At 43.7% G+C, this 16,558-nt stretch overlaps 1 protein-coding gene across 1 annotated transcript in view; it reads left to right on the top strand.

Annotated features, from left to right (window-relative positions):
* Window positions 1-16,558, top strand: part of LOC147011281 (uncharacterized) — a 62,327-nt gene that overhangs the window by 25,636 nt on the left and 20,133 nt on the right. Inside the window, exon 4 of the mRNA XM_085855960.1 lies at window positions 1,553-1,620. Within this exon, the coding sequence (XP_085712086.1) occupies window positions 1,553-1,620 (68 nt within the window). The remainder of the gene's footprint in view (window positions 1-1,552; window positions 1,621-16,558) is intronic.

Raw genomic sequence — 16,558 nt, 5'->3', positions numbered from 1 at the left:
ATATTCACATACACACTTATAAACACACATACATACACACTTATAAATACTGGACATATATTCACATACACACTTATAAAAACTGGACATATATTCACATACACACTTATAAATACTGGACATATATTCACATACACACTTATAAACACATATACATACACACTTATAAATACTGGACATATATTCACATACACACTTGTAAACACACATACATACACACTTATAAATACTGGACATTATATTCACATACACACTTATAAATACTGGACATATATTCACATACACACTTATAAAAACTGGACATATATTCACATACACACTTATAAACACATATACATACACACTTATAAATACTAGACATATATTCACATACACACTTGTAAACACATATACATACACACTTATAAATACTGGACATATATTCACATACACACTTGTAAACACACATACATACACACTTATAAATACTGGACATATATTCACATACACACTTGTAAACACACATACATACACACTTATAAATACTGGACATATATTCACATACACACTTGTAAACACATATACATACACACTTATAAATACTAGACATATATTCACATACACACTTGTAAACACACATACATACACACTTATAAATACTGGACATATATTCACATACACACTTGTAAACACATATACATACACACTTATAAATACTGGACATATATTCACATACACACTTGTAAACACATATACATACACACTTATAAATACTGGACATATATTCACATACACACTTATAAACACATATACATACACACTTATAAATACTGGACATATATTCACATACACACTTGTAAACACATATACATACACACTTGTAAATACTGGACATATATTCACATACACACTTATAAACACATATACATACACACTTATAAATACTGGATATATATTCACATACACACTTGTAAACACATATACATACATACTTATAAATACTGGACATATATTCACATACACACTTATAAACACATATACATACAAACTTATAAATACTGGACATATATTCACATACACACTTATAAACACATATACATACACACTTATAAATACTGGACATATATTCACATACACACTTATAAACACATATACATACAAACTTATAAATACTGGACATATATTCACATACACGCTTATAAACACATATACATACAAACTTATAAATACTGGACATATATTCACATACACACTTATAAACACATATACATACACACTTATAAATACTGGACATATATTCACATACACACTTATAAACACATATACATACAAACTTATAAATACTGGACATATATTCACATACACACTTATAAACACATATACATACACACTTATAAATACTGGACATGTATTCACATACACACTTGTAAACACACATACATACACACGTATAAACACACACACACACACCATCCATTTATAGCTGTTGACGTGCTGTCATCATTCCATCCTTTTTCCATTCACTTGTGAGGACATCCTAACATAGTGTTTCCTGTTCGTCCTTTAATCACAGAGATGTGGATGATTACATTCAACCATTACCAGCGACAGATGAAGAAATCCGCTCACAGCTCCGCACAGGTAACAATGGGAATTTTCTGGTTCATCAGATTACACATTGTCATAGTCATTGTTGTGATGGTGAAGAGGGAAAAGTAGGAGAAATGAATAAAGTGGTGGCAGCTGGAGTTGTTTATGGAATTGAGAGAGGGGAATTGGTTGTATGATAGAGACGGGCTAAAAATTCGCTGCTTTTGCATAGTGTGTGTGTCTGCGTATATATATATATATATATATATATATATATATATATATATATATATATATATATATATATATATATATATATATATATATATATATATATATATATATATATATATATATATATATATATATATATATATATATATATACGATTGACCCTTCCCACACTCTTCGAGCCGAATAAGCTGGGTAAAGCAACCCAAGAAGACCGACGCAAGGTAAGTGCTAAATGCTGTTTCGAACCCTTCCCAGAGTTCCACAGCAATGCCAACCCTCCCGATTTCATCGGGAGGCTTCCGAAAATTCACCCAAACTCCCGCCCTTACGATCACTATCCTTATCCTCCCGAAATTTTGATATTTTTGCACTGTTCACTAATCAGAATGTACTAGTATGAGAATTGAATGAAAAGCATCGTCTGCTACGTATAGCATGTGGTAACTCCATAACGTTCGCTGCTACCAAATTGTACGTAAAAAAATGCAAATTCAAATGAGGAGCAGCGAAACATTGGGTCTGGATCTCGCTTAGGCGATCATGCACTGAGATTTAGTGCATGCGGTATGTGTGCAATACAGTGCATGCGGTATGTATGCACAGTGTATATGCATGCGATACGCTCACTGCATGCAGCTGGGCCCCGTACCAGCCCGGCGGTCGCGACCACCGTGCTGTGTTTAACAGCCGCTAGAGTTCTACGAGTCGCGCTGCAGCTGTGGAACATCGACTTCGAAGTTACCGATGCTTCAAGCCCTCGATGTTGATTACGAAATGGCAGTAAGGAAGCTTACGAAGACCAAGAAATGGTCTCAGAAGTACAAGACCGAATACAGTCTCCAATACCCGTGTATTCGAAAGTCTGAAAGAGGAATTCATCATGCGTATTGTACAGTATGCAGCGTTGATATTTCAGTTGAGCACGGAGGTCGCGATGATATTCGGAAGCACTTGGAAGCAAACGGCACACAGACATTGCAAAGGAGAGATCTTCGAGCACGAGTACCGGTACACTTCTGAATTATTTCACCAAACAAGGGACAAGCGAGGAAGAGGATGTTACTCGAATGAACTTCTCTTTAGTGGATTTATTGTGGAACATAACTTGCCCATATCAGTCTCAGATCATGCTGGACTTCTATTTCAAAAGATGTTTCCAGATTCAAAAGTTGCTTCAAAGTATGGATGTGCAAGAACAAAAACTTGCAAGATGTGCAAGATGTGCAAGAACAACAAAAAAAAAAAAAAAAAAAAAAAAACAAGAACAAAAAGCAAGAAAAAAAAAGAAAAAAAAAGAACAAAAAAAAAAAAGAACAAGAACAAAGAAGAAAAAAAGAACACTGTTCAACAATTTTTACTTTCTGAATGTTGTCTAGATTTCTACAAGTGAATTAGGGTATTCTGGCACTGCTGAATCAGGAAATGGCATCCGTTTCTCTCCATCCAGGTCAGGTTTTTGTGCTAAGTTGATTTGAAAAAATCAGATCTTGTGACAAAATCAATTACATTTTTGTGGCATTATCAGCTGATTTTGTCAACACATATCATCTAAACATGTTTTTAAGAAAAAAATGTTTTGCCAACAACATTTATTGATTACATGATAGAAACATCGATTACTGTCATCTGAATGGTGGGCATTGATAAAGGTAAGTACAAGTAAATTGCATGTTGCGTCACCACTGTTCAAACTTCAGGGCTTGAACTTCCGTTTCTTGAACTCCTGGAATGTTCAGCGGCAGGGAGGTCTCTCTTCAGATTCCAACAGTAGTCAGCCATCATGACTGCGTCCCAGCGACCCTGATACCTGGTCTCCATCTCCTTCATGTCCTGATGGAATCTCTCCCCCTGCTCGTCACTCATTGAACCCAGGTTCTCAGGAAACCGGTTCATATGTGAAAAATAGGTAGTGCATCTTGATGCTCATGTTGCAGTCAGGTTTCTGAAAGCAGTCAGCATGTTGTTGACAAGTTCTGCGTAGTTTCTGGCCTTATTGTTGCCAAGAAAGTTCTTCACTACCAAAACAAATGTCTTCCACGCTTCCAGTTCCGGTTCGTTCATTGAGTTTTTGAACTCTGGATCTCTGATGAGCTGACGGATCTGAGAACCATCAAAGATGCCAGCTTTCAACTTCTCCATGGTCAATCCTGGAAAAGCCTGGCACAAGTAAGTGAAGCAGTCACCATCTTTGTCCAGAGCCTTGGTGAACTGCTTGATTAAGCCGAGCTTGATGTGCAGCGGTGGGAAGAGTATTCTGTCTCTGTCCACCAGAGGGTCGTTGATGACGTTTCTTTCTTTGCATGGCACCAATTCCTCCCGCACAGGCCAGTCCTTCTTCGTGTAATGCTGAGCACGGTCCCTACTATCCCACATGCACAGAAAACATGGGTACTTGGTGAAGCCAGACTGTTGTCCCAACAAAAAGTTCACCATCTTCAGGTCAACACAAATAAACCACTTATGCTGATCATAACCAATTTTCTCCAGCACGTACTTCACCGCTTCATACTTCTCCTTCAGTGTAGTCGAGTGAGCAATGGGTACAGAGGCAAACTGGTTGCCGTTGTGTAGCAGAACACATTTCAGTGATCGCTTGCTGCTGTCAATGAACAGTCTCCAATCTTTGGGTTCGTACTGTGGCACTCCAAGCTTGAGCAGAAGCGCATGTCATAAATTGGCGCATGTAGGTATTGTACATTCTTCAGAGTTCGTTATTTCAAGAAATACAACTTTTTTGTATCACATTATTACAAAATCTGCCCCATTAACTTTAGTTTTGATCCACGAACTTTATGCTTTGCCTCACCAATTTTTGGAAGATTTTGAGGTTTTATGACTTCAAACTGATCCCTTTTCGACATAATCACCTAGAACTATCGTACCTGAATACTTCTTGTCATTAAAATAATTATTTCCAATCAAAACAATTATTTGACATGACATTTTACCCCCACCAACTTCTTCTAAAATGCTCCACACATGCGTACATGTGAACAAATATGTAAAAAACGACATGTGGCCATATCTCAAAAACTTGACCTGATTGAACAAAACTAATGTGAGTTTTGGATTCAGCGCATCAGATTCGTCCTAAATCAGCTTAAAAAAATGCAGACAACAAATTTGTTGTTGACCAGTGTAATTGGTGAGTTGTCAAATGTTACTGCTTCATCTATTGCCGATATTGCTAGACTAGCTCCATTTAGCCTAGCTACAGACAGTAGCAATGACAGTGGTGAGGCCCAGCTATATCCTGTCCTGATTTCGTACTATGACAACAGTGCTGGGATTGTGAAGCAAGGTTTGCTAAGTTTGCCTGCGTGCAAACAAGATTCCACTGGAGAAAACATTTTCAAACTGCTTGATCATGAGTTCAGTGACAGGAAAATTCCGTGGGGAAATTGTGTTTCCTTTTGTGCTGATAATGCCTCTGTCATGGTGGGCAAGCACAAAGGAGTCGCTGCTTATATCCACAAACAAAATCCAGAGTGCTACATCATGGGATGCCCTTGCCATATGATGCACAATACGGCCAAGAAGGCGGCTCAGGCCTTACCCATTGAATTAGATGACTTTCTCATCGATATTTACTACTACTTGGACAAAAGTAGTAAACGCGTCAAAGGTGAAAGCACTGCAAGAACTCTGTGATGCCCCGACACACAAGATTCTGAAGCATGTCGCAACAAGGTGGCTGTCCCTTGGTCAGTGCCTAGACAGGCTGATTGAACAGTGGGAGCCACTTCGCCTCTTCTTCAAGAGAAGAAGTCCGAAGAAAAAATGCAACCAACTGTAGCCAAGACTCTAACAACGAGCAAGAAGGACGGCACTGTATCTACTGCCAGTACTGGCACTGCAGGATCAAGCACTAGTGGAGCAGCATTCACCACTACCACTGCAGTATCTGCTGCTAAGAAGACAGCAGGGACAGCACCAAAACCAATGCTGAGAGCAGGTAGCATCACCGGCCCTTCATCACGTTCATCTACAAAAGCAGATCCCTTCAGAGTCGAGAAAGACTGTGATAGTCCCATCTACAGGCAAAGAAGGACCCAAGTTAAGTTCTGCTTTTGCCAAATCACTTGATAGAAGCTCAGCAAAACCTTCGAATCAGAGGTCTTCTTCCTTGGCTGCACCTACCTCAAGCTCTCTCCTCAAGCGTAAAATTGGATCTGGTACTACGAGTCTGACCTCTTCTGCTGGCAGTAAACGCAAGTGTGATCTCCCTGCGGCTAAGTGTACTACGAGTTCTACAACTAAAAGCGCATCTTCCTCAAACACTGTGCAGGAATCTAGAGAAAAACGTGTCAACAGGATGTTCTTGTCTCCACAAACAAAACTCTATTGTTTCTTCCTTCGATATGCTAACAAGCTTTTTGAGAAGGGAATCTTCTGCTCCAAAGAGACGAACCCTGTATTCATCTCCTGATCTTGGTCTTCTGGTCTTCTGAATTGAATGGTCTTCTGAAAGATATCTTCGTACGGTTTTGAAACCATCGGTGTCATCGGTTGCTCTGGTAAATGTACCCTTCTCTGACAGAAATCATCAGAAGAATGATGAGGACCTCATGATTGGGAACGATGCCAAACTGTATATAAGGGAACAAAGGAGTCTCAAGAAATCCACCTTCACTCTGAGTGAGTCAGACATCCAAGGTTTCTTCAGTGCAGTTCGCTCATATTATGTGAAAGCCTGCAATTACATCTTCAAAACCTGGCCGCTCGATGATGAATTAGCCAAGCATGCTCAGGTGCTGGATGTTAAGCTACACCAAGAAGTGCGGTTTGACTGTGTGCAGTTTTCATCAAGAAATTCCCCTGTCTGTTCAGTGGCGGTGATAGTGACATAGACAGTCTTGAGAGTGGTCGCTCACTACCAGGCAGACGCCTCCATAGCTACAATTGCTACTGAGACAGTGAGAGTGGATGAGCAGTGGCATCGGATTTCACAGCTCACAGATCCCTGCACTGGTGCCAAGAAGTATCCTAATTTGAGCAAAGTGATGAAGGGAATCTTGGTCATTCCTCATTCGAACGCATCATGTGAGCGGGCACTCAGTCTTGTACGGAAGAATCATACTGAATTTCGTCCCAATTTGAGTGTCAAAACCCTGGAAGCTCTCTTAATTGAAAAATTAGCTCATAGCACCCCTTGCTACCAGAGAATACAGCAAAGACATAATCAGAAGGGCTAAAAGAGCCACACAGCTGTCACTCAGCAAAGCTGCCATGGAAAAAGCAAGCAGCAGTAGTACCAGCCAGTAAGGTAAGAAAAATATTGCTTCTTTTGTGCTTTTTGTTAATCTTTGATTGTCCCCTAACTTACTAATATTAACATACATGTAACATTAAAAAGTGCACAATTTTCCCCTTTTTTTGTTCAAAAAGTGGGAATTCTTAACATGTTAAATGCTCCAAAATAGGGCTCAGAGGGCACTAGAGAGCGTCTAGAACCCCAGAGCTTCCAGGGCCCTAAGGCGGGCCATGGACCCCGGCGCAAGGGTCGAGCGCTCCGCGCTCGAGATGTGCGCTTGGCGCACATAATTTGGTGTCGGTTGAAAATCCTCCCTAATTCTGATTTCCAAAAGTTGGCATCTCTGGTTCCTCAACAACTATCTAGACGTTCTCACACAGTACACACATGAGAATCCCAATGTTACACACTCCCTCAGCTACCAACCCGGTTTCATCACCTATTGGCGAATCATCAGCGACGGCGTAGATAGGAATTCATACCAACGAGACTCCCAAGCATGTAACACATACAAAATACCAAAAGCAGTTAATATATAAATAAGGAAAGACCCACCCGCATCTCTCACCTGTGAGTGGAGGGAATAGCCAATCGGCTCTCACCGAATCAACTAAATCCAGGTGGCTTGGATTATAGAAATAATTGATCCCTCCCACACTCCTCGAGCTGAAGAAGCTGTGGAAAGCAACCCAAGAAGACCGACACACAGATACATGCATGCATACATACAAACACACACACACATGCAAATATGGACATACATACACATACACACACACACACACACACACACACACACACACACACACACACACACACACACACACACACACACACACACACACACACACACACACACACACACACACACACACACACACATCATCCATTTATAGTTGATGACATGCTGCCATCATTTCATCCATTTTGTTTCACTTGTGAGGACCTCCTAACATGGTGCTAACTGTTCGTCCTTTCAAAAAAGAGATGTGGATGATTGCGTTAAACCATTACCAATGGGATTGTTGAGGTGTACTATGTGTGAACGTTTTTACCCCTCAGCCCGGGTACTGTCGTCACAGGCGTTGTCCGGCAGGCGTCCGGCAGGCGTCCGGGCGTCTGTCAACTTTTGGTTTCCATCAATTTCGAGAAGAACGCCTTGTCCGAATAAATCCATTTCTGCAGGGTGTGTTGGGGTTGAGTAGAAGAAGGTTCCTTTCGAAAATGGGCGTGCTGCGATTTTCAATATGGCCACCATCTTAAAATTGGTTTGTGTCAAGGGGCTGAGGGGTTACGCCCGCTTTGCGGAGCTATTTTTTTTATAGTTGTTGAGGAACTCTGGGAAGGGTTCGAAACAGCGTAGTACTTACCTTGTCTATGTCTTCTTGGGTTGCTTTATGCATCTTCTTCAGCTGCTAGAGGAGTGTGTTATTATCCTAGCCACCTGGGTTTAATTGATTCGGTGATAGGTGATTGGCTATTCCCTCCACTCACAGGTGAGAGATGTGGGTGGGTCTTTCTTTCCATACACACATATATGTATGTATATATACGTATATATGTATGCAGATATGTATGTATATATATATATATATATATATATATATATATATATATATATATATATATATATATATATATATATATATATATATATATATATATATATATATATATATATATATATATATATATAGTCCATTGGGACCATACTCTGTACAGAGCGTTGGTGCTGCCGAAGCAGTCTCCTTGGCTATTGGGCACAATCCTGGACAGGTCGCCACTCTGACGCAGGATACTTGAATGACTCGGTCATCCCAGCAAACTGGTACTCATTTTGCCGACCTCGGAAGGATGGCAGGCTGAGTCAACCCCCTGGTGAATTAATTCAGCGGGCAACGAGGCTTGAACTCAGGACCCTCGGATCCCAAGCCGCCACCCTAACCACTGAGCCAACACCAGGCTACATATATATATATATATATATATATATATATATATATATATATATATATATATATATATATATATATATATTTGTATGTATATATGTATATACAGTAATTGAACGTGCATATATATATATATATATATATATATATATATATATATATATATATATATATATATATATATATTGTTGTGGGGCTGGGGTTTCGGCGGCGAGCACGACCGCTAGGTGGAGCAGTAGAGTCGGTTCCACCGAACACTCGGAATCTAGATCATACCTTTCCGATAACTCCGAAGGTACGGGTTCTTTACAGGACCGTGAATCGTCAATAATTCAACCGTGTGGGACAGGGTTATTTGCCAAACTTCAAAATACCTCGAGGCCCACGTGGCGAGCTACCGAGGAATTCACACCCTTGACGGAGCTCGAACAGGACGAGCCGTTACCGTGCTCGACCCGTGCGTAACCCGAGCAGATGGCTACCGAGGTCCCGTCGGTCCAAATGCACAACTACGGCAGCAACGGCCTTTTTAATCCCCAACACGCACCATGCGAAACCAATGAAGGAAAGGACAAGGACGAGCTGAAACATTCAAAAAAGGATATTTATTTACAATAGGGGGGAGGGAACACACAAAGAGCAGAGTTAAACCGACTAAGCAATGCAGGTATGTACAAGGCACTTAAACATTTCTACTTGAAGATGGGCACGCACGCACACACACACACACACACACACACACACACACACACACACACACACACACACACACACACACACACACACACACACACACACACACACACACACACACACACGAAGATGGACCTCAACGGTCTTTATTCGACTTTCCAGCCGAGGAGGATAGTTCGGCTGGGAGTAAGGACAGCTGGCTACCTGGCCGCGAGCGCGCGGCTGGACGTCCATCCCTTTCCGGAGCTCCAGTCGCCAAAAGAACGGACCAGGGCAACCGAACCCAGAGGAGGCGAGACGAGGAGATCGCCCGTGATGATGGTCGACCTCTTGTCGTTGTGCGCCAGACGAGATTCCTCGGATGCGCGCGGTGCAGTCAGTCGCAGAGCAGAAGAACCAGACACCGCACCCTCCCATCTATTTCTTCCCTCTCTGGCGTCGGGGGCGGAGGACGTGTGTCTCCCCTCCGCACACCTCATTTGCCGGGGAAATCGGTTGTCTCTCCATGATTGGTCGGGGGGCATGTCGGGGCGTCTCGATCCCCCCCCCCCCCCGAAGAGGCTTAGCTTCTCTTGGAGCTCGCTCTGCGCCCATTGGCTGAAAAATGACACATACCCTCATTTGGCACCAGGCCAAAATGAAATGCTTCGTGAGCGCGCGGAGAGCATGGACAATGCCTGGAGCGAAGGTGTTGTTGTAGTTGTTGGTGATGTAAAAATCCTATCTATAAAATAACTTCGCAGCGCATGCACACATAATTCCCATTAGACATAAGGGCAAGGGAGCTATCTATCCACATTTACTTATCAAAATAACTGAGCTATGGGGACCTGAATGTTGAGTGCTCATGGGTTCCAGATTCGTAACAATATATATATATATATATATATATATATATATATATATATATATATATATATATATATATATATATATATATATCTGGGCGTAGTGGCGTGCGCCTGTAATCCGGCTACTCGGAGGCCTGGGTTGGGGGATCGCTTGAGGACCGGTTCTCTGTGCTGGGCTGTGCTATGAGAGGGTGTAGAGCAGCCTGGAATCATGGCGAAACCCAATCCTTATCCCTGTGTCGTAAGAGGAGACCAGGGTTGCGTCAGGAAGGGCATCCGGCGTAAAACCTGTGCCAAATCAGTATGCGGATCATAACGGATTATCCGCTGTGGCGACCCCTAACGGGAGCAGCCGAAAGAATAAGAAGATATATATATATATATATATATATATATATATATATATATATTGTTGCGGAAATGGACCTTCGTGTGTTATTAGATATAGGATTAGCCCAGATCCCCCATTAAATGCATCTTTAGCCAGGTTGTTCGGTAATTGGACGTTACATGTGTGTCGGGAGATGTAGGAGGCTGTTCATTGTTCGTACAGTGGTGGTATACCGAGTGGTTCTTCTCCTTCCTTCTCCTCTCCGAATGAGTCCCCGCCCAGCGCTCTGAGAGGGAGTTGCCGAGAGAAGCAAGCGCCGGGAAGGGAAGGTGGAACTGAGAGTGCAGAGGTGGGGTGATCGGCTGTACAAGGGCGGCTGTGTCTGTTTCCGATTGGCTTTCCTGAAGAGCGAGCTGAAAGAAAGGCAAGGAAGGGACTGCAAGAGGTCTGTCTGCCATTGGCTGGAGGAGAAACTGCTAGCGTCGGTCGGCGATCTGCTGAGGGAGTAACTGAACCTGAGGGTTAGTTGGCAATCTGCTGAGGGAGTAACTCGCGATGCGTGTGGTCGGCGATCTGTAAGAGAGGAACGGCCTGAACCTGATGGTCGAGTCGGAAATCTGCCGAGGGAGTAACTGAGCCTGAGTGTCGAGTTAGGATTCTGCTGTATAGAAACGACTAGTGGGAGGATGCAATCTGCTTCCAGAGGAACTGGCTGCTGTGTGAGTCGGCAATCGACTTTATGAGGTCATCGACAGGTTCAACTTGCGTCTAACCACTGAGCCTCTGTCCTTACTCACCTCACGGCTCGACGACGTCTTGTAATCCCGTTGATCCGCCTGCGGAGCCCAACATCCTGATTTGGCCTGATCTGGTGAGCAGGCCAGGCCTGGATTCGAATGCTGGACCTTGTAAAAAGCCAGCTGGAGCACACCGTGGACCTTCCGCTCTTGTGCCATTGACCTTACGGGGGCTGAACGCGCTGAGGCTGTGTGCGTGGGTGGTGCGACAAAAGGAGGACGCCGCCGCCATTTTGCCATGCTGCATGCTCGAGCTGGGTGCTCAAATCCGTTGACATTGGCTTGTCACGAGCCGCATTCGTGCCTTTGACACTTTTCCTCTCGACCATGGGGCATCACCAAGTACTCTGTGTCTTGTCTGCATGTTGTCCGTGTCTTGTCTGCATGTTGTCTAAGGTTTACCTCACTAGTCGAAACCCGTAATCCATAGCTCCCTAGTTAAGAACGGATTAAAGATTAATTATAACATTGTCGTGAATGCTTTGCTTGTATTGTGTTCCCCAATGTGTCCGCAATAAATCTGGCTGAGTTATACGAGATTTGCCGCCTTGAATTTATTCGTGCCACGCCAAGGAATGATCCGCTCGATTTGGATATAAAACCCAAACGGGCTACGGACTGGCAGACTACGCTCGGTCTCTGACAAATCCAGTCTGGAGCCGGGGTCTATTCCCCCAGCTGGCAAGGCACAGGTGTATTTTGGTATCGTCATCTGAGGTGCGTAACTCGAGACCTGTGCCGAGCCAGCCGGCATTATAAGTCCGGAGACGGCGGTGCTGTTAAGTGATGCCAAATCTTCAACATTTGGCTGTCAAGAGTCAGGTGCGAATCCCGCCACTATATATATATATATATATCTACTATATATATATCTACTATATATATATAGTAGATAAATACTGTAAATATAGATATACGCATATAGTACATAATATATTCTGTATGTATAAGGGTGTGTGTGTGAGAGAGAGAGAGAGATATATATATATATATATATATATATATATATATATATATATATATATATATATATATATATATATATATATATATATATAGAGAGAGAGAGAGAGAGAGAGAGAGAGAGAGAGAGAGAGAGAGAGAGAGAGAGAGAGAGAGAGAGAGAGAGAGAGAGACAGAGAGAGAGAGAGAGAGAGAGAGAGAGAGAGAGAGAGAGAGAGATAGATAGATAGATAGATAGATAGATAGATAGATAGATAGATAGATAGATAGATAGATTGATTAGATATAAATAGAGAGGAGGTGTATATATATATATATATATATATATATATATATATATATATATATATATATATATATATATATATATATATATATGAGGTCCGTCTAAAAAGTAACGGGACTGAGCCTGCTGTGTGTTCCACTTACACAACTTAAATGAACGGGTTGCATCACAGTCTTTCGCAACATTCCAGCAAGGTATTGTATATGATTGGTGATGGTTGGCTGCGCACATTGTGTGATTTTTTTACACGTTGTCTAGTCTGTTGTCACGCTATGCTTTACACGTTGTCACGCTACGAGTCGTGAGCAGAGAGACGATCTGAAGTTTCTTGCCAAGCTTGGCAAAACACCTTCCGAATCCTTCGCAATGCTGCAGCAAGTCTACGGGGAAGAAACGATGTCATGTACACCTGCATTTGAATGGCACAAGAGGATCTAAGAGGGACGGGAGGAGGTTGAAGACGATCTACGGTCTGGAAGACCTTCAATGAGCAGAATGGCGGACAACATCGAGCGTATGAAGCAGATGGTGCATGCAGATCGTTGACTCATGGTGCGGATGATTGCTGAAGAACTTTCCATCAACAAGGACACTGTCTGGAGCATCATCACTATAAATCTCGAAATGCGCAAGGTGTGTGCAAAGATGGTCGCCAAGCTGTTGTCTAAGGACCAGAAATAGCAAGGAGTCACTGTCTGTCAAGACATTATCGAGCGCCTCGAGGACAATCCAGACCTGCTCAGGAGAGTCATTACTGGCGATGAATCGTGGATATTCGAATACGATCCCAAGACCAAACGGCAGAGTCGACAGTGGAAAAGTCCGGCATCACCAAGACCAAAGAATGCAAGGATGTCGAAGTCGAAGGTCAAGGTGATGCTCATTGTGTTTTTTGACATCAAGGGCATCGTCCTCTTCGAGTTTCTACCACAGGGTTAAACAGTGAATCAATACGTGTACAAGGAGATCCTCCGGCACCTCATGAGATCATTCCGGGACAAGAGGAGGTATCTGTGGGAGAACAACGCCTGGGTGCTCCACCATGACAATACCCCTGCTCCCAGTGCCCTATGCATCTGACAGTTTCTGGTGGAGAGGAACGTGCCAAATCTGGGGCAACCCCCGTATTCGCCAGACTTGGTCCCTTGTGATTTTTTCCTATTCCCCAAGCTCAAGGGGATGATCAAGGGACCAGATTTCCTGATGTGGAGGCCATCAAAAGGGCTGTGATGATGGAGCTCCGAAGGATTCCAGAATAAGCCTTCCGGGGGTGCATCGAAGCGTGGAAGAAGAGGATGGACAATGTGTGAGACTGGAGGGAAACCATTTTGAAGGGGACAAGCTGTGATTTCAATATATTTTTTGGAATAACATTTCTGTGAAGTCAGTTCCGTTACTTTTTCGATGGACCTCGTATATATGTATGTGTATATATGTGTATATATATATATATATATATATATATATATATATATATATATATATATATATATATATATATATATATATATATATATATATATATATATATATATATATTGTTGCGAATTCGCGCCCGCCGGCGTGCGAACGCCCACATGACTCGAATCGCGGCACGTCGCCCACCGGACGGACAATTCAGTCGTGACCCTCTCGGACCAACGCCGGGAGCTAGTCACGGGTAGGGGTTTAACCTCACCACGATTGTGCCAATTGCCCACCCGTGCAGGATAGGGTCGCTCGCCAAATTCTATCTGCCTAAGTACCTGCGCGAATGGTCGACTGGGTGATCGCACCACGCCACAGGCCGACTCCGGACACGAACCGCTTAAGCGGTCCGTTCCGTGCTACAGTGATAACCGAGCGATGTTATCGTCGGCCTCGACGGTTCCGATTAATTATGGGGCGTATTAAGCCCACTACGAACCATTTGTGTGAAGCAGGATGGAGGGTCAATTAAAAGGAAGGAGACGAAGCGAAACGGGCACAGTTCAACATGCAAGCACTTTATTTACATGACACACGGAAAGCACACATATACAGTCAAACAGTCAAAAATGCACATATAACAGTTAAAACAAAAGAAACTATGCAGAGCTACAACCGAATAAGACCGACACATGGCAACACTTAAGCAGTTCTACTTTACAAGAAAGGCGCCACCACATCCATACAAAAACCCCGAAAAGAAAATGGTGACTTCCCTTTGGGGCCGTCGAGTCCCTCTCCCACGTCCGTCGGCATGATCGCGCCTGGCCGCGACTCCGTGCCCTGGCGTGGTAGGCGAGTCCTCTCCGGCGTGCCTCGCGCCGGCACGTGTTAGCCGCTCGCCGCCACGGACGGGGTTTCCGGCGCTATCCCAGCACGGATAGAAAGGGGGGGGGGAAACGTAGTTGCTCGGGGTCGCGGTGTGTGGAATGGCAGACGCTCCGTCCCGCCAGCGGGGTCTCGGGACCGCCCCACAGAAGACCATGCCAGCGGCCACCACGAAGAGCGAGCCGGAAGAGCGGAAGAAGACTAAGAGAGCAAGAGCACCATTAAAAGTGCTCCGCCCGTGTCCGACTTTAATAGCCCGGGGCTCCGCCTTCACTCCGCCCCCGTTTTCGGCTCCGCCTCCCCTCAAGTTTCTTGGAGAAGCTTCTCGAAGGGGGCGTGCCCTCACGCTTTCCCTCCACCCCGCTCCGTCCCGGGGCTGAGGGAGTCAGTTTTTGGCTTGGAGCCAGAGCATTATTCCCCTAAAAAGAGGCCCCCACCTTTACTCACCTTTGACCTTTGACCTGCATCGCTCTTCCGCCACTCCAAAGCACGGGGAAGTCAGACGGGAAAAACAGGCGGGAAAAATCTACACGCCATCGTTGTGCCTTCTTCTTTCCCTCCTTGCGTTCTCGACGGTTTCCAACGCGGAAACCGTCATAGTGTGGACCGTGGAGGATGGCGTTCGTCAGCGGGGGTAGTGGCGAAGATGGTGGTGGTTGTTGTGAGGGTCATTGAAGCGTGGTTGGCGTTGTGGCGTAGTTGGTGGTGGTTGTTGTTTGCGTTCGTCAGCGTGAGTAGTGGTGAAGATGGTGGTGGTTGTTGTGAGGGTAATTGTAGCGTGGTTGGCGTTGTGGCGGAGTTGGTGGTGGTTGTTGTTTGCGGAAAGGTTTGTCGTTTAAAATAACAATAGAAAAAGAAAAACGGATCTCTCAAAGGATCGCAGCCCGAATTAATCACATAAATTCCCTCGAGACAACGGATTTGGGCTAACTACACATGTACTTAAGAGATATCTCACCTACGGGACCTGAATGGTGGTTTGCGAAAAGTTCTTGAAAAAGTTCTTGAATTTGTAAACTTGAAAAAGGGACGATTCTCAACATCAACAAGGGAAGGTCCAGTCGCCCAAGAAGTGCACGGTGTGAAGGAAACATGGAACGAGTTCGTGAGTCAGTCATGCAAAGTCTGAAGAAATCGCATCGACAAAGATCGGCTGAACTGGGTCTCACTCCCAGCAGTGGCAGAAGAATAATGAAACAAGATTTAAACCTCTTAACTAACCACATGACAACAGCTCATCAATTGACTGATGGGGATAAAGCAGAATGAGTCGCTATGTGTGAGATGCTGCAGCAGAAGATGGAGGAAAACCCAAACTGGATTCGTGATGAGG

This window comes from Eptatretus burgeri, chromosome 15 (genome assembly GCF_056783735.1).
Source record: "Eptatretus burgeri isolate ZD-2024b chromosome 15, Ebu_testis_v1, whole genome shotgun sequence".
Classification (NCBI taxonomy): Eukaryota; Metazoa; Chordata; class Myxini; order Myxiniformes; family Myxinidae; genus Eptatretus; species Eptatretus burgeri.
This window is presented reverse-complemented; position numbering and strand designations above follow the sequence as displayed.